The sequence below is a fragment of the Stegostoma tigrinum genome, chromosome 36 (genome assembly GCF_030684315.1).
Source record: "Stegostoma tigrinum isolate sSteTig4 chromosome 36, sSteTig4.hap1, whole genome shotgun sequence".
In the NCBI taxonomy this organism is placed as follows: Eukaryota; Metazoa; Chordata; class Chondrichthyes; order Orectolobiformes; family Stegostomatidae; genus Stegostoma; species Stegostoma tigrinum.
In genome coordinates this window covers 949883-969373 of record NC_081389.1, presented here as the reverse complement: position 1 = coordinate 969373, position 19491 = coordinate 949883, and the positions used below count along the sequence as shown (strand labels likewise).

The window sequence follows — 19491 nt, the reverse complement described above, 5'->3', positions numbered from 1 at the left end:
TAGCTGTGGGAGTCGGTGGGCTTGAAATGGACATCAGTTACGAGCTGGTAACCAGCTCGTAACTGATGTCCATTTCAAGCCCACCACCACTCTCTCCGTGACTCCCTTGTTCGCTCCACACTGCCCTTCAACCCCACCACACCCGGCACCTTCCCCTGCAACCACAGGAAATGCTACACTTGCCCCCACACCTCTTCCCTCACCCCTATCCCAGGCCCCAAGATGACATTCCACATTAAGCAGAGGTTCACCTGCACATCTGCCAATGTGGTATAGTGCATCCACTGTACCCGGTGTGGTTTCCTCTACATTGGGGAAACCAAGCGGAGGCTTGGGGACCGCTTTGCAGAACACCTCCGCTCAGTTCGCAACAAACAACTGCACCTCCCAGTCGCAAACCATTTCCACTCCCCCTCCCATTCTTTAGATGACATGTCCATCATGGGCCTCCTGCAGTGCCACAATGATGCCACCCGAAGGTTGCAGGAACAGCAACTCATATTCTGCCTGGGAACTCTGCAGCCTAATGGTAGCAATGTGGACTTCACCAGTTTCAAAATCTCCCCTTCCCCCACCGCATCCCTAAACCAGCCCAGTTCATCCCCTCCCCCCACTGCATCCCAAAACCAGTCCAACCTGTCTCTGCCTCCCTAACCTGTTCTTCCTCTCACCCAAAACGAGTCCAACCTGTCTCTGCCTCCCTAACCTGTTCTTCCTCTCACCCATGCCTTCCTCCCACCCCAAGCCTCACCCCCATCTACCTACTAACCTCATCCCACCTCCTTGACCTGTCCGTCTTCCCTGGACTGAACTATCCCCTCCCTACCTCCCCACCTATACTCTCTCCACCTATCTTCTTTTCTCTCCATCTTCGGTCCGCCTCCCCCTCTCTCCCTATTTATTCCAGAACCCTCACCCCATCCCCTTCTCTGATGAAGGGTCTAGGCCCGAAACGTCAGCTTTTGTGCTCCTGAGATGCTGCTTGGCCTGCTGTGTTCATCCAGCCTCACATTTTATTATCTTGGATTCTCCAGCATCTGCAGTTCCCACTATCTCTGTAGATAGCCAATTGTTGCTAAGAATTAAAAGTACACTTTTCTTACTTTTTCTTTGGCCCCTCTCTCAAACTAATCTTTCCTTTCCCTCACTTTCGGTGAGGAGGGGTACCAGAACACTGGTTTGTAAATCTTAAACTACAGTTCGAAAGAAGCAAAAGGCGGAGATCCACGATAAGCTAGTTAAACTGTAGTAGAGAAACATTCAGACTTGTTATGCAGAAGAATAAACACAAAATTCTGATAAAATACGAGATGCTGGAGTTCGGACATAAAATCACAAAATGGGGAAAAAACTTTACATTGGACTCTAAGAAATTCAATTGGCGCTCACAAAACATGAAAGAAAGCCAACACAGCTTCGTTAAAACACGTTTAACTTGTTCGAGTTCTTTGACGCAGTAACAGAAAGTCCCAAAAGGATGTATTTTCAGAAGTCTTTAAAGACAAGTTGCCAGGGACCGGGTTCGATTCCAGCGTTCGGGTAACGGAACGAAGTTCGCACCTCTTCCCTCCTGTGCTGGTTTCCTCCCACAGTCCAAAGATGTGCGGGGTGGCCGCGCTAAATTGCCGTAATACTCGGGGACATGTTGGCTCCCCCTAGCCAACATTCCCTGTTAGCATTGGGAAATGCAGGGTTGCAGGGACAGGGGGTCTGGGTGGACGCTCTTCGGAGGTTCGGTGTTGACTGAATGGCCTGCTTCCACGCTGTAGGGATTCTATGATTTTAAGGTGAATAAAGAGAGTACCCAATAGATCAGAATAATATACAAACCCGAATTCTCCAAGAAACCTTTAGCAATAGAGACAAATATTTCCCCTCACGCCCCAGTCAGTGAGAACACCCTAGGCACATCCGAGTGAAATTAGCCACAAGGAAACTCAGTGAGCGGCCTTATTCTCCCGCCTTCCTCACCTGGAGACCCTCTCCTCCTTACTCCTGCGTTCCCCCCCCCCCCCACCCCCACCCCCGACCGTCTTCACTGTCCCCTTTCCGAAAACTCAGCCCTCACCAACCTCCAGACGCCAGAACTCTGCTTCCTAGATCCAGGAGGCGGAGAATGAGGATTGCTGATCCCCAGAAACACGATCCTGAGCTGAGGGACATGATGCAGACTCGAGCTTCTCTCTCTCTCTCTGTGTCTGAGCTGTTTCTACTGATGCCGGCGTGTTCGGCCCAGCCGCTCTGGGCGTTACTGTGTAGAGCAGTCGGACACTGTGGAACCTGTCTGACCGGTTCAAAGCTCATTCATTCATTCCCTTGAGAGATCGACATGGAACCGTTGGTCCATTCAGAACAGCCCCCTGATCAGCTCCACCCCCTAAACCTGAGTGAGGGTCGGGGACTGGGGAAAGACATGGTTATTTACTAAAGGCTTGTCTTACTTTCTTCTCACTTTCTCCATCCGACTGCCTCTCTGAAATAAAACAAAGAACGGTGAGTGCTGAAAATCCGAAACAAAGTAGGCAAATGTTGGAGAAACTCAGTAGATTTGTGGCAAGAAAGCAGATTTTCTTTCGACTCCAGTGACTGTAATTTCTGATTTTGTTTCTCGCTCTCTCTCTCTCTCTCAGGTGGCTTCAGAAATCTTTCCAAATTGACGTACCTGTAATTGAACAAAAACAGAGTTGCTGGAAAAGCTCAGCAGGTCTGGCAGCATCTGTGGAGGAAAAAACAGAGTTAACGATTCGGGTCCGGTGCATTTTTCGGTCCGGTGAGTTGTAAATTGCTGGCCATAGCCTTACAATCTATCAAATGGTTTTAAAAAAAGGTGCTGCTATTTACGAGCTCTGACTTTCACTAATGGCTCATTCATCTGCAAGTTCAGCATTACCTTGCACATAATGTGGAGGTTAAGGGTGATATTTATTTGAACAAATTGTAAATGAGAGTAAATAACCTGCAAGTTTAGAGATTTACAATTCGATCCTTCCCCCAAAATATCTCTTCAACTCCTGGATTTACTGGCCAATTTAACCAGTCACGACCGTGTACACAGTCAATATTTTCCAGCCAAAATCTACCCGGGGGTGTACAAAGGTGAATAATGAACACTTCGTAATGTCATATCATTAATGTTTTTCATATTTTCTTTGCAGCATCTGAGTGGACTTACACAGGTGAGTGCTTCTGATTGTTTTTTGTTCCCCTGGATAAAGACAGCTCATTTCACATCACACTGTCCTATTGTACGTTCACTGTGCACTGGCCATTCCCACATTACAGCAGCAGACTGACTTTCAATTCTGAGGAAGGGTCACCAGACCTGAAACATTAACTCTGTTTTCTTCTCCACAGATGCTGTCAGACCTGCTGAGCTTTCCCGGCAACTTTGTTTTTGTTCCTGATTTACAGCATCCGCAGCTCTTTTAATTTTTAACCGTGAATTGAATTTTCCTTGTGCTAGACACCAGTGCCTCGAGAAAAAGAAACTTGTAAAATTCATGTTAAGAACTGAAGCAATAAAATACTGATTGAAGGGTTGGGCCATGCAGTGAAGGGAGCACAGCGAACAATGGGAAGAAGAATTCTTCTTACAGAATTCACCGCAGCGGAGGGTCGGGTTGACGATCCCACTTTGCCACCCGATTTAACAAAATAAAAGAGCAAATTGTTGCAAGATGCTGGAATCTACTGAAAACATCCAATGCTGGAGATCACGGGCAAGTTCAATATCTTCAAATTGTGAACCATTTCTTCCCTTATCTTTTAGCTTGTTGCATTCTGTTACCATATCCTCCCCCGTCCCCACCCAAGGGGGCATGTCTTGTCCTTTGAAGTCTGGCAGGAGACATACCATTGTTCCGCCATTCTCACATTTCATTTCCATCACTTAATCTGAACTATTTATATCTTTTCTCCACCACTACGCCAACTACCCCCACACCTCAAACTGTAGCATAAATGCTGTCCCCTCCACACTGTACTTCAGTTGTGAAGAAAAGTCATCTAGACTGGAAACCTCTCTGTCTCCATGGAAAATCTGATTCAATCTGGAAACCTCTCTGTCTCCATGGACAATCTGATTCAATCTGGAAACCTCTCTGTCTCCATGGACAATCTGATTCAATCTGGACAAAAGGAAGGGGGGAAGGGACGCTGAGTTTCCAACTCCATGCTTCTCATTATCATCAATTACCAACAGCTTCACACAAAGAACTGATGCTGGAAACAAACACACATCCGTAGGGAGATTCAAATCTTTGGACTTTTTTTGCAAAAAATATACTTTATTGATTAAAAATGCGTTAATGTACAGGTTCTAAAGCAGTTCTGCACAGTCTTTGTATATCAAGAAATATAAGCTTTGAATCTTACATTCTCTGCAAAGACTGAAGGCATTTCATACCTGCACAGGATACTACGTACATTTGAGGCAACTAAAGGGCCTGACAATTGAACAGAGCCCCAAGCCCCCATTGTATTTTGGCAGAAGGACTTTAAACTGTGATCCTTCTGGTAGAAGTAAAAGGAGGTTTGAAACAAAACCTGTGATGCTTTTATTAGGGAACCACATGTAAGAAATGGTGACTAATGAGCCATCTGTTTTATGGGAAGTAATATCCAGATAGAGGACAGATCGGTGTTTTGTTTGTAACCAAGGTTCCTGTTTTATGTCTGCTCAGGGCAGTTACAGGAGACTAGCAGCAACAAAACAGAAGGTGATGAAAGGGCTGATGTGGAAGGCATAATGACAGAAAAGAAGCAATAATGGAGACATAAAATGTGTAACTTTGGTGAGACAGTCAGAATGTGGCAAAGGTGAAATAGAGAGTAGCATGTAAACAGCTTCCCAGCTGCCTACTCCATACACCTTCCAACAACTCAAACAGAATATAACAAACATAGATAACAAGGTGTAGAGCTGGATGAAGGCCAAGCAGCACCCGAGGAGCAGGAAAGCTGGTGTTTTGGGTCTGGACCCTCCTTCAGAAATGGGGGAGGGGAAGGGGATTCTGAAATAAGACCATAAGACCGTAAGACATAGCAGTGGAAGTGAGGCCATTCAGCCCATCAAGTCCACTCCGCCATTTAAATCATGGCTGATGGGCATTTCAACACCACTTCCCTGCACTCTCCCCGTAGCCCTTAATTCCTTCTGAGATCAAGAATTTGTCGATCTCTGCCTTGAAGGCATCCAACGTCCCGGCCTCCACTGTACTCCGTGGCAATGAATTCCACAAGCCCACCACTCTCTGGCTGAAGAAATGTTGTCTCATTTCAGTTCTAAATTTACCCCCTCTAATTTTAAGGCTGTGCCCACGAGTCCTAGTCTCCCTGCCTAACAGAAACAACTTCCTAGCGTCCACCCCTTCTAAACCATACATTATCTTGTAAGTTTCTATTAGATCTCCCCTCAACCTTCTAAACTCTAATGAGTACAATCCCAGGATTCTTAGCCGTTCATCATACGTTGAACCTACCATTCCAGGGATCATCCGTGTGAATCTCCACTGGACACGCTCCAGGGCTAGTATGTCCTTCCTGAGGTGTGGGGCCCAAAATTAGACACAGTATTCTAAATGGGGCCTAACTAGAGCCTTATAAAGCCTCAGAAGCACATTGCTGCTTTTATATTCCAACCCTCTTGAGATAAACAACAACATTACATTCGCTTTCTTAATTACGGTCTCTACCTGCAAGTTAACCTTTTAGAGAATCCTGGACCAACACTCCCAGATCCCTTTGCACTTCTGATTTGCGAATTTTCTCACCATTTAGAAAATAGTCCATGCCTGTATTCTTTTTTCCAAAGTGCAAGACCTCACATTTACTCACATTGAATTTCATCAGCCATTTCCTGGACCATTCTCCTAAACTGTCTAAATCCTTCTGCAGCTTCCCCACCTCCTCAGTACTACCTGCCTGTCCACCTATCTTTGTATCATCAGCAAACTTCGCCAGAATGCCCCCAGTCCCTTCATCCAGATCATTAATATATAAGGAGAACAGCTGCGGCCCCAAAACTGAACCCTGCGGGACACCACTTGTCACTGGTTGCCATTCCGAAAAAGATCCTTTTATCCCAACTCTCTGCCTTCTGTCAGACAGTCAATCCTCAATCCAAGTGAGTAGCTCACCTCGAACACCATGGACCCTAACCTTGCTCAGCAGCCTCCCGTGAGGCACTGTATCAAAGGCCTTTTGGAAGTCTAGCTAGATAATACCTACTGGGTTTCCCTGGTCTAACATACTTGTTACCTCTTCAAAGAATCCTAATAGGTTTGTCAGGCACAACCTCCCCTTATTAAATCCATGCTGACTTGTTTTAATCTGACCCTGCACTTCCAGGAATTTAGAAATCTCATCTTTGACAATGTATTCTAGAATTTTACCAACTACCGAAGTTAGGCTAATTGGCCTATAATTTTCCATCTTTTGCCTTGATCCTTTCTTAAGCAAGAGAGTTACAACAGCAATTTTCCAATCATCTGGGACTTTCCCTGACTCCAGTGACTTTTCTAAGATCAAAATAAATAAAGCGAGGGGAGATAGAAGATGGATAGAGGAGAAGATAGATGGAGAGGAGGCGGGGATGGAGCCAGTAAAGGTGAGTGTAGGTGGGGAGTTAAGGAGGAGATAGGTCAGTCCAGGGAAGATGGACAAGTCAAGGAGGTGGGGATGAGGCTGGTAGGTAGGAAGTGGGGGTGGGGGTTGAGGTAGGAGGAGTGGATAGGTAGGAGAAAGGACGGACAGGTTAGGGAGGTGGGGACGACCTGGGCTTTGGGATGCGATCAGGGGCGGCCACCTCCTACCTACCAGCCTCATCTCCTCAGCATCGGCAGTTCCTACTATCTATAAAAACCACAGAACTGAGGGGGCTGGAAATCAGAAATAAATACAAAAATTGATGGAAAAACTCAGCAGGTCTGGCAGCATCTGTGGAGAGAAAGCAGAATTAAAATTTCGGGTCCAGTGAGCCTTCTTCAGGACATGTTGGGCATGGTTTCGTAGTTTGGTTATAAAGTCAGGAAGGTTTTTACAAGAGATGATACTGAGAATGTTCCCCTTTATGGTCCCTCTTGACTGACTGTTACCATTTTGATTAAACTACTGTTATATGTTCGTCACCTCAGTCTGGATTGCTGTCTACTGACCTCTACTGGATAGAGACGACCAGGTGTAGAGCTGGATGAACAGAGCAGGCCAAGCAGCATCGGAGGAGCAGGAAAGCTGACAATTCGGGCCTAGACCCTCCTTCAGAACCCAAGAAGGGTCCAGGCCTGAAAAGTCAGCTTTCCTGCTCCTCTGATGCTGCCTGGCCTGCTCTGTTCATCCAGCTCTACACCTTGTTATCTCTTTCTTTTCCAAAAACCCTTTTTTTTCAGGCATGAGACCAGTGCACCTCCATTCATTTGCTGATCCATAGTTTCTTATGTTTAAACCTATGACGATGCTAATAGAGTTGAAGAATTCAAATATTATCTTCATAAGTGACAGACTGCACACCAATTTTCTGGATTTCCAAATTAGAATTGAAAGGTCTGCAACAGTATTGTAAAATTGGATCAAAACCAGTTATTGCTGGAGAAACGCAACAGGTTTGCAGCATTTGCGGACAGAAAACAGAATTATTGTTTCTACTCCAGTCGCCCTTCAAAGGATCGAATTAAACTGGTCCCATGTAACATTGTGCACAGATATCAATTAGAAAGTATGAAGTTCCAGGTCTGAAAAATTCTGGCCACTGGGCTCAAAAGGTTAACCCTTTTCTCTCTACAGATGTTATCAGAATTGCTGAGTTTCTCCAGCAATTTCTGTTTTCATTTCAGATCTTAAGGCCATAAGACATAAGGAGCAGAAATTGGGCCATTCGGCCCATAAGGTCTGCTCTGCCATTGAATGATGGCTGATAAGTTCCTCAACCCCATTATCCCGCTTTCTCCCTGTAATCCTTGATCCCCCTGATAATCAAGAACCTATCTATCTCAGTCTCAAATGTACTCAACCCCCTGGCCTCCACAGCCTTCTGTGACAGTGAATTCCTAAGATTCACCACTCTTCAGCATCTTGAGTTCTTCATTTTATTTTATTGTAAAATTGGATGTTTCAGTTAGTTAGGGAAGCACATTCAGTAACCACAGGAAGGATCATTTGCATTTTAACGACTTCTAAAAGGGATGTCCAAAACAATTATTTGCAGTTGAATACCCTTGCCAGACTTCTAAAAATCATGATTAGCTCAGGGCTCCTGTAATTCCAAGTATACTGGCAGGAAAGTAGGCCTCCTGAATTCTCAACAACATTTTGTTTTATTGGGAAATAGAAACAAAGAAGATAGGAGCAGGAGGAGAACATTCGGCTCTTCAAGCCTGCTCCGCTGCTCTTCATAATCATGGCTGATCATCCAACTCAATAGCCTAATCTTGCTTTCTCCCCATAAACCTTGACCCCATTCATCCCAAGTGCCTCTTGGATACATTCACTGTTTTAGCAGCAACTACTTGTTCCTGTAGTAGTGAATTCCACAGGCTCACCATGCTTTAGGTGAAGAAATGGCTCCTCATCTCCGTCCTAAATCGTCTGCTCCAAATCCTCATATTGTGACCCCTGGTTCCGAACACACCCACCATTGGGAACACCCTCCCTGTATCTACCCTGTACAATCCAGTTAGAATTTTATAAGTCTGTATGAGATCCCCCTCATTCATCTGAACTCCAGTGAAAACAATCCAAACCTAGTCAGCATCTCCTCATAGGTCAGATTACCATCCCCAGAATCAGCCTGGTAAACCTTCGCTACACATCCTTGAGAACGAGAGCATCCTTCCTCAGAAAAGGAGACCAGACTACATGCAATGTTCTATGTGTGGCCTCACCAAGGCCCTGTATAACTGCAACAACACATCTCTGTACCTGTACTTGAAACCTCTCACAATGAAGGCCAACATACCATTAGCCTTCTTTACTGCCTGCTGTACCTGCATGCTTACCTTCAGCGACTGGTACACTTTGACACGTAGGTCCCGCAGAGCAACCCCCCCCTCCCAATTTACAGTCATTCAGGTAGTAAGGTCCATCTTGTGTTGATACATCATGGATTCCTTTTTATAGCTCTTACCTTGCACTGTATGAGCATCATAAAAGACTTAATTGAACTAGTGTCTACCATGTTCTCAGGCTGTGTAGTGCAGCCCTAACCAGTTGCATCTAAAATCATTTTTCCAATGCTGTGTTTAATTATTTTGTCATTCACTTTAAATCAGTGTCACCTTATTCTCAAACCTTCAGCCAGAATTAATGGTTTCTCTTTATCCATCTAATCTAGTCAATGCAACCCCTTCCTGGTTTTGAACACCTATATCAATTTGTCTCCCCTGTGAAAATTGGCTCTAGTTTTGTCACTCTATCCCCTTACATGACAGCTGTTATTGCCGGGATATTGGGCCAAAGGTAGGTATATCGAGTTAGGCCGCAGATCAGCCATGATCTTATTGAATGGCAGAACAGGTTTGAGCGGCTGGATGGCCTACTCCCGTTCCTATGCTTCTGCACCCTCTGTAATCCCAACGTGTTACATTGCTGAATGGGCTGAACCTTATGATGCAAACAATGGTGAATGTTGAGATATTTGTTGCCATTGTGCATTGGGTCTTCAAAAGTCCTGACCCTATGCATCATTAGTAATAGCTTGCAAAGTTAAAAGTTCAAAGGGGCACCTTAGAACTGCTTGGGCCTTTCCAAGAACATGTACCTGAGACTTGGGTGGCTTGGACAATATTTACTCAGGTACCTACCTAATATTAAACTCTTCTTCATTTTTGACGTAGCTATTATTAGTCCAGTTGACCCCTCTAGCCTCCACATACCCACTGTCCCAGACATTTGCAATCACTTTCAAGCCAAGCGTTCAAAATACAGGCAGGCTGCACATCACTGAGTATAACCAGCCCAGTTAGATCACTCTAGCAGCGTATAAGAGCCTTGACAGCACATGGACATGAACACATGAGCATAGGGTTAAACCTTACCTAATATATCTATATATCAGAACCTAGTATTTCTATGATTACAATGTAGCAGTAAGCAGTATTTAATATTAATGCATGAGACAGTTTTTTTTTGCCTTCTCCTTGACACAAGCTCATAATGTGGCATCCAACCACACGTTAAAAAAGAGTTGGCTGATAAATTCACCCTACAACTTTAGAAATAGTCTGAAAAACTCCAAGACTGAGGCAAAAAACACAAGAAAGATCACTCTTGAGTATTTTACCTGGAAGAACGATGAGTGTTGGAGAGTGACGCTGTGAGGAGCTGCAAGATTACATACCAGTGCTGGGAAATAAGTTTAGAATGGGTGGCTAGTTTATTCAGCCAATATAGTTGTGATGGGATGAATGATCCTTTTTTCTGTAAACTTTAGGTGGTATAGGTTAAATAACAACACTGTAAATCAATTCTGGTCTCTGACACTTTGTTTGCAATATTAAGCCCATTTTCAGTAACAAGTAAATGGCTAAGACATTGGAATACAATTACATAACAAGCAAGTAATTACAGAAAGGTCACTAAAAAGCTAAGGAACCAAAGGAGCAACTTCCTGACTGCTTTGAAGGTGTGACACAAGCTAAATGAGAACAGCTTTGTTGTGATCATTCACCCAACACAGCTCAGCTTGTAGCCTGGCCCCATTCCTGAACAATATAGTTTCAGGGAAAAGTGGAGACAGAATCAGAAACTTGGCACTACTGTAAGAACTTCTCTGGGAATTTCCCTCTGTCTTTACAGGATTTTACAGGTCAGCTACAAGAACCTGCCAATGTTGATGAATCGGTGGTGTTGTAGACAAGCAGTGACGTACAGTCTGATGCTGGAGTTTCCCTTTCCTTTCTTTCAGGCTCTTGTTGAACTTCCTTTTACAACTCTCTGCATGATTGCATGGCATCTTGCCACATTTGGAAGTCTTCCAAGGTTGGTCTGAAGCTTGGTTCTAATATTGGTATCTAATGCTGCATTAAAGCTATTACATTGGTCCAGTGCATAGACAGCTGATTTGGTAGATAACCTTGGTGTATTTTTTATAATACTGTTGTGTAATACTCACAGCTGACCTACTGAACACAATAATAGTGAATTTTCCCCAAAATTTATTTGGAGGAAATTTCTGCTAATTTAGTGATTAGATGTCAGACATTGCAGTGCTAAGGGAGTGCTACACTGTTGGAGGAGCTGTCTTTTAGATGAGACATTAAACAGAGGCCCCTTCCATTCTTGCAGGTGTATGTTAAAGATGAAAGGCAGCAATTTGAAGATCAGCAGGTGAGTTCTCCCTGGCATTCTAACGGATATTTATCCCTCAGTGAATATCACACAGGCAGATTATCTGCTCCACATTCATTTTGCTATATGCATCCACATGTCCCTTACTGGTCTCTATATTTACAGAAGGATGTTAATGTGTTAGAAGCAGTTCAGAGAAGGTTTGCTAGATGAATAGCAGGAATAAATGGATTGCCTTATAAGGAAAGGCTAGACAGTTTAGCCCTGTATCCTCCAGAGTTTGGAACACTCAGAGGTGACCTGATTGAGACATATAAGATCCTGAGGGGAGTTGACCAGCTAGAGGTCAATCGACTCTTTGAGACAATCTAGAATTAGGGGTCATAATTTAAAAATAGGAGCACCATTTAAGGAAACTTTTTTTTTCTTTTGGAGAGTTGTGAGCCTTTGGAATTCCCTTTCTCAAAAGGCATCAATTGCAGACTCTTTGTATATTTCAAGGCAAAAGTAGACAGATTCTTGATTACTAAGGGAGTGAAAATTATTTGTGGCGTGCAGGAATGTAGAGCTGAGGTTAAAATCAAATTGTCCGTGATCTTATTGAATTGCAGAGCAGGCTCAAAGGGCCAAGTGGGTTCCTCGTTTCCATGTTCTGACTTTCCAGATGTTTGCCATTTTGCTCCCATGCTAGCATTTCCATCCTGCTGCAGTTTTCTAATGGATCTCAGAACAAACTGTAGGGACAAAGCTCATTTTCCACTTAGATACTTTAGAGCCTTCAGGACTCAATATTGAATGCCACAACTTCAGAGAATGACCTTTTACTCCATTCTCAATACAGCCCCATCCTTTTATGATACCAAGTCTTTTTGGCCACCCACATATAACCAATCCTGGGAGATTTCCCTTTGAATCACAGGAGATAGAGGGCTGACATCATTAAGTTGGGCCTAGTTCTATGTAAAAGCTGTTTAACAAAAACCTTCCAAATTCAAAAGGGATTTGAGAGACAGGATGATGAAAGATTCTATTCACTGACTGACGAATGACCAAGAAGGGGCATTCATTTTGGGATTAAAACAAAACAGATGAAAGGCCACTTGGAGCATTTATTCTGATGCAAAGTGGCTGTTACCAAGCTTTGGGATTGCCCTGAGTTTTCAGGAATGAAAGATTCGTCTCTTAGGGCTTAACCACACTCACAGTTTGGGAGATATATCATAATCAGCATGAAAGTTTAACCTTCACTTTAGGATTGTACATTGAAATTGGGCTGTTGTAAATTTAAAACTTAAAGAGAACTTGGAGAACCCAAAAATGTTGGTGACAAGTAAATGAATAAATACTTGTGCTATTAGTAGCAAAGAAGGACTGGGATGCTGTGGGAGGTGCATACATTTGATTTGATTTATTATTGTCATGTACCAAGATACTGTGAAAAGAATTGTCTTGCGTAGTATCCAGACATATCATTCCTTGCATGAGTGTATTAAGATAATGGACAGAATGCAGAATATAGTGTAACAGCTGCAGAGATGATGCAGAGAAGGATCAATTCTAATATGTGACAGGTTAGTTCATGAAATCAGATGGGCTGATGGGCCAAGGAGGAGCAAATTGAGTTTAATTGAGATAAATGTGAGGTGCTACATTTTGGAAAGGCAAATCAGACAGCACTTATACATTTAATGCTCAGGTTTTGGGGAGCATTTCTGAATAAAGAGGCCTTGGATTGCAGTTTCAAGTTCCTTGAAGGTAGAGTATAAGATAGATAGGAAGATGAAGAAGGTGAGATAACACGGTGTGAAGCTGGATGAACACAGCAGGCCAAGCAGCATCAGAGGAGTAGGAAAGTTTGACGTTTTGGGTCGAGACCCTTCTTCAGAAATGGGGAGGGGAAGGTGATTCTGAAATAAATAGGGAGACAGGGAGAGGCGGATAGAAGATGGATGGAGGAGAAGATAGGGTGAGATGAAACAGACAGGTCAAAGAGGCGGGATTAGAGCCAAAGAAGGTGAATGTAGGTGAGGAGTTAGGAGGGGGATAGGTCAGTCCAGAGAGGACAGACAAGTGAAGGAGGCAAAATGAGGTTAGTGGGCAGGAGATGGGGGTGGGACTTGAGGTGGGAGGAATGTTTAGGGAGGTGGGGACTAGCTGGGCTGGTTTTGAGATGTGGTTGGGGAAGGGGAGATTTTGAAGCTTGTGAAGTCCACATTGATGCCCTTGGGCTGCAGGGTTCCCAAGCAAAATATGAGACGTTGCTCCTGCATCTTTTGGGTGGTGTCATTGTGGCAATGCAGGAGGCCCAGGATGGACATGTTGCCCGAGGAGTGGGGGGGGGTAGTTGAAATGGTTCGTGACTGGGAGGTGGAGTTGTTTGTTGCAAACTGAGCGTGATGTTCCGCAAAATAGTCCCCAAGCCTCCATTTGGTTTCCCCGATGTAGAGGAGGCCACAACAGGAACAGCGGATACAGTATATCACATTAACAGATGTGCAGGTGAACATCTGTTTGATGTGGAAAGTCTTCTTAGGGCCTGGGATGGGGTTGAGGGGGGAGGTATAGGGGCAGGTGTAGCACTTGCTTCGGTTACAGGGAAAAGTGCCGGGTGTGGTGGGGCTGGAGGGCAGTGTGGAGTGGACGAGGGAGTCACCAAGAGAGTGTTCCCTCCGGAAAGCACATAAGGGTGAGGAGGGAAAAGTGTCTTTGGTAGTGGGGTCAGATTGCAGATGGCGGAAATGTCAGAGGATGATGCGTTGGATTTGGAGGTTGGTGGGGTGGTACATGAGGATGAGGGGAATTCTGTTTTGGTTATTATTGCGGGTGTGAGCGATGAGTTGCGGGAAATGTGGGAGACACGGTCGATGGCATTTTCAATCACTGTGGAGGGGAAGTTGCGGTCCTTGATAAAGAGAACATCTGGGATGTTTGGGAGTGGAATGCCTCATCTCGGGAGCAGATGTGGCGGAGGCGAAGGAATTGGGAATAGGGGATGGCCTTTTTACAGGAAGGTGGGTGAGAGGAGTATTATTCTAGGTAGTTGTGGGAGTCAGTAGGCTTAAAATGGGTATTGGTTTCCAGGTGGATGCCAGAGGTGGAGACAGAGAGGTTCAGGAAGGAGAGAGAAGTGTCAGGGATGGTTGGGGTGGAAGGTGTTAGTGAAGTGGATGAACTGTTCGAGCTCCTCATGGGAGCACAAGGGCCGAGGGGTGACCTTGTAGAAGTTTATAAAATCATGAGGGGCATGGATAAGGTGAATAACCAAGGTCTTTTCCCCAAGCTCCTCATGGGAGCACCGAAACAGTCATCAATGAAATGGAGGAAGAGGTGGGGTACAGGGCCAGTGTAGCTGTGGAAGAGGGATTGCCCCACGTATCCTACAAAGAAGCAGGTATAGATTGGGCCCATGCAGGTACCCAGGGCCACCCACTTTGTCTAGGAAGTGAGAGGAATTAAAGGAGATGCTGTTGAGGGTGAGGATGAGTTTGGCTAAGTGGATGAGGGTGTCAGTGGAAGGGGACTGGTCGGGCCTTTGGGACAGGAAGAAGCGGAGGGCTTTTAGGCCATCTGCATGGAGAATGCAGGTATATAGGGACTGGATGTCCATGGTGAAAATGAGGTGTTGGGGACCGGGGAATTGGAAGTTCTGGAGGAAGTGGAGAGCGTGGGTGGTGTCACGGACGTAGGTAGGGAGTTCCTGGACCAAAGGGGAGAAAATGGAGTCCAGATAGGTGGAGATGAGTTCGGTGGGGCAGGAGCAGGCAGAGACAATGGGTTGATCAGGGCAGTCAGGTTTGCGGATTTTGGGAAGGAGATAGAAGTGGGCGTTGCAGGGTTGGGGAATGATGAGATTAGAGGCTGTGGGTGAGAGGTCACCTGAGGAAGAAGGTGTTTGGTATGCTTGCCTTTATAGGTCGTTCCAATGAGTATTGAAGTTGGAATGTCATGTTGCGGCTGTATAGGATATTGGTTAAACTGCTTTTGGAATACTGTGTTGAATTCTGGTATCCCTGCAATAAGAAGGATATTGTTAAACTTGAAAGGATTCGGAAAAGATTTACAAGGATGTTGCCAGGTTTTGGAGGGTTTGAACTATAGGGAGAGGCTGAATAGGCTGGGGCTGTTTTCCCTGGAACATCAAGGGCCGAGGGGTGACCTTGTAGAAGTTTATAAAATCATGAGGGGCATGGATAAGGTGAATAACCAAGGTCTTTTCCCCAAGCTAAGGGAGTCCAAAACTAGGGGTGTAGGTTTGAGGTGAGAGTGGAAAGATTTGAAAGGGACCTAAAGGGGGCAACTTTTTCATTAGATGGTGGAGGGCAAATGGAATGAGCTGCCACAGGAAGTGGTGCAGGCTCGTATAATGACATTATTTAAAAGGCATCTGGGTAGGTACATGAATAGAAAGAGCTCAGAGGGATTTGGGCCAAATGCTGGCAAAGGATTGTGGTTGGTATGGATGAGTTTGACCAAAGAGTCTGTTTCAATGCTGTACAACTGTATGACTCTATGACTCTAAACATGATAATAGTGGTGAAGAAGCTGTTCTTAAATCTGTTAGTACCTGTTTACAAACTTTTGATCTTCTGCCCAATGGAAGAAGTTAGAAGAGAGTATAATGGGGATGGGTGGGGTATTTGATTATGTTGGCTGCTATCTGAGGAAGCAGGAAGTGTAGATGGATTTTCTGCAAGGAAGGCTGGTTTTTGTGATGCACTGGGCTGTACCTACAATACTGTGCAATTTCTTGGGGTTTTGGGCGCAGCAGTTGCCCTGCCAAGCTGTGATGCATACGGATAGGATTCTTTCTCTGGTGCATGTATAAAAATTGGTGAGAGTAATTGTGGACATGCCAAATATCCTTCAGCCTTCTAAAGAAGTAGAAGTCTTAGTGTGTTTTCTTGACTGTAGCGTCTACATGGATGGACCAGGGCAGAATGCTGGTGATATTTACTCCTATGACGATATAGCCACTTTGAAAGGTTACTTTGTCCTGGGTTTTTTTTTGAAGCGAGGTTGTAAAGGCAGAGGTACAAAACTAAATACTAAAAACAGTTTAAGTAAAGTGCTTAGGTGGCCTTGGGCCTTCTTTCACAGCCTGAATGGGCGTGGCCAGCTCTCACAGATCAGGATTGCTGCTTCTTTTTTCCCTCAACAATCAAAATCTGTTTGAGGTCTTAGAAGAACTGGAAGCTTCAGTGAATGACAACCAGCTGCTACTTCCTCTGGAACGTCTCTTGATGTTTTCATCCTCCTCGATTGGACAATTGCAGTAAAAATCTGTGTCTGATTTGCCTTTTTTCCCCAAGGGGTGTGGTTATGGGATGTTACTATATTGGAACAGTTAATTAATTAATAATAGGTACCGTATCTATTACTTAATTAAATTTTGCGGTGGTTGTTATTCTAAATTCTTCCTTCTTTTGCTTATATTTTAATAGTGTTTAAATAAATTGTGTTTTGCTTAACGTTGAGTAGTTTGACTGGCCACATTACAGTCGGAACATTCACTTCACGACTACCTTTGAAATAAGAGAAAGTTAGGGTCAAGACTGCCCTCTCAAAATATTTTGGGGGTGTTTGGTCTGGTCCATGAGATTCCTCGGGACTTGTAGCTCTCAACCACCTGCACCTCAGCACTATTAGTACAGACAAAGCTGTGTCCTCCATGTTGCTTCCTGAAGTTAATGACCAGCTTTTTTGTTTTGCTGACATTAAGAGAGGGATTGTTATCTTTACACCATGCCGTTAAGCTGTCCATCTCCATTCTGTACTCTGTCTCAACATTGTTTGAGATCTGACCCTTTGGTATCATAAGCAAATTTTGTGAATGGAGTTAGAGCTGAATTTGGTCACATAGTATTGAGTCTAATGAGGGGCTGAATATGCAGCCATGTGGGCTCTGATGTTGAAGATTATAGTGGAAGAGGTGTTATCGCCTAACCTTGCTATTGCTGTTTGCAGGTCGGGAAACCAAGGACTCAGTTGCAGGGGAGGAGCAGCTTGAAAAATCTTCATCAAAATAAAGAACAAGAAAGAAGAATTAGCTTCAAGATAGCTTGAGATAGTATGATTACTTTTGCTTTATGCTGTAAGAATGTTTTATGCTTGTTTTAAATGTTTAATTTGGGGATGGTAAATTTGTCAGAAAATTAAAATGTGTAAGGGTACAGGATAAATCTTTGTACTGTTTATGATTTAAAATAATTTCCAAATGTTTTTGATCAGATAAACCATAAAAAGGTTAGAGCTTTAATTAACTAAATTATTTGGTCCAGCAGATTATAGGTTTAATAATAAAGCAGTAATGTTTCTATGACTATTGGGGTGTATAGACAGCATATTGCTGAAAGTTAGTTTGAATGTAGCTGACAAGGTTTTGGAGTAGTTTGTAGCTGTTTGGAGTTTTGGAGTAGTTTGTAGCTGGGTGTTGTGGCTGGTTGGCTCGCCGAGCTGGTTTGTTGTTCTGCCGACGTTTCATTCCCCTGCTGGGTAGCATCATCAGTGCAGCCTCCGATGAAGTGCCGATGTGTTTTCCCGCCTGGTATTTGAACTCTGGTGTCCGTGGAGCTGGATTACCTCAATTCCGGTTTTCCTTCACAGTGCGTGTATATGGGGTTGTGCTCAATATGTTTGTTGATAGCTTTCTTCGTGGAGTACCAGGCTTCGAGGAATTCCTGTGCTTGTCTCTGCTTTACCTGTCCCAGGATCCTGGTGTTGTCCTAATCAAATTGGTGGCTGTCCTTATCCGTGTGCATAGAGGTGCGTGAGTATTGGTCATGCCTTTTTGTAGCCAATTGATGTACGTGTGCCCTTGTGGTTAATTTCCTTCCTGTTTGTTCAACATAGTGTATGTCACTGTCTCTGCAGGGCATCTTGTACGTGACATTAGTCCTGTCCATAGTGGGTCTTTGGTTCAGGTGAGCAGTTGGTGAAGGGTTGATTTGGGTTTGTGTGCTACTCTGATACCCAGTGATTGTAGGAATCTTGTGGTCAGTTCTGATGAGCTCCTGAAGTAAGGTAGTGTGATGAATGTGTCGGGGCGTGTAGTATCTTCCTGGTGTCGCTCGTGTGATAGGCATCTTCTGACCCAGTTTTTCGGACATCCATTGTCCATGAATACCTGGAAGAGGTACTCTTCTTCTTCTCAGTGTAGCTCTGTGCTGCTGCAATGTCTTATAGCCCGTTTAAATAATGCTCTCATGCAACTTTGTTGAATTCCTAACAAAGGTATACAGGAAAGCCACGCACACTGCTGAATTTCGCCAGCAACCACCCTAACACACACAAACAAAGTCGCAGGACTGTAGATATATGGGAATATAACCACCACTGCCCCTCACCATCCTAACTTGGAATTACATCATTCTTCCTTCAATGTTGCCAGGTCAAAATCCAGAAACTCCTTTACCAACAGCTTTGTGGGTGTATTTACAACACATAAGCTGCCGCAGTTCCTTACCACCACCTACCCCAGAGCAGTAAGGATGAGCAATAAATGCTGGCCTCGACAGCAATGCCAGGAATGAGTTAAGAAACGGTCAACTCAGGATTTCAGACTAAACTCTGGAAGTGCTGCAAGGCTACGAAGTGTACAGTCAGGGTGTGAGGGATACTGCTGAGGTTAGTCAGAAAGTGCAGCTGAGAATGGAAAGCAGAGATGCTGCTGGGGCATGGGGAATCTGCTAGGACCAAGTAGAAGGGGTTTCTTGGTGTAGATACTTGTGCAGATTCACTGCTATTAGAGTCTCACAGATATCGTTCATGATGTTCACAGGCTTTCATTTGTGGGTACTGTAGGTTTGAACATGCAATAATGTGCTGAAGATTTGGCAGTCACTGCTAACTGACTGAATGTGTTCTACTTAATAGCTTCATTTCCAACAGTGAAACAAAATGCCCTTCCTCTAGCTGTGACTGCGTTCCCGTCCGTAAAATTCAGCCTACTACTGGTGATGGGGATGTTATTGTGAGGGGGAGGGAATGCAGATGAGAGGGTAGGTGCTCTGGGTGTGGGGGGGTTGCATATGCTTTGGCACAGGGCAAATGTTGGGGAAGGGGGCAGATGTTGCTAACCCTCCAGAGGTGGAGGGCTAGTTTGGGGCATATCGGGAATGGACTTCACAATGTGTTAGAAAAGAAGATAAAATAACTCTGCAGAAGTCAGTATCCCATCACCAAATGCCACTTTATTCACGCATGAACAATGTT

General features: G+C 44.4%; 1 protein-coding gene and 1 long non-coding RNA gene across 5 annotated transcripts in view; one reads left to right on the top strand and one right to left on the bottom strand.

Annotated features, from left to right (window-relative positions):
• ca12 (carbonic anhydrase XII) overlaps positions 1–2841 on the bottom strand; it is a 56975-nt gene extending 54134 nt beyond the window's left edge. Inside the window, exons 1-2 of one of the 4 annotated variants that reach the window (XM_059640164.1) lie at positions 2663–2841; positions 2073–2401 (exon numbers count right to left, since the gene is read on the bottom strand). In XM_059640164.1, coding sequence (XP_059496147.1) covers positions 2073–2304 — 232 coding nt within the window. In that variant the 5' untranslated portion in view covers positions 2305–2401; positions 2663–2841. Of the gene's footprint in view, positions 1–1389; positions 1444–1560; positions 1774–2072 lie in introns of those variants that run through there. The other 3 variants (XM_059640163.1, XM_059640165.1, XM_059640166.1) reach the window with 3 other exon arrangements.
• LOC125446715 (uncharacterized) lies at positions 2232–19272 on the top strand. Its single transcript, XR_009442992.1, has 6 exons — positions 2232–2493; positions 2631–2770; positions 3156–3176; positions 10898–10971; positions 11278–11319; positions 17245–19272. It is a non-coding gene; the product is annotated as an uncharacterized LOC125446715 (long non-coding RNA).
• The last annotated feature ends 219 nt before the right edge of the window (positions 19273–19491 follow it).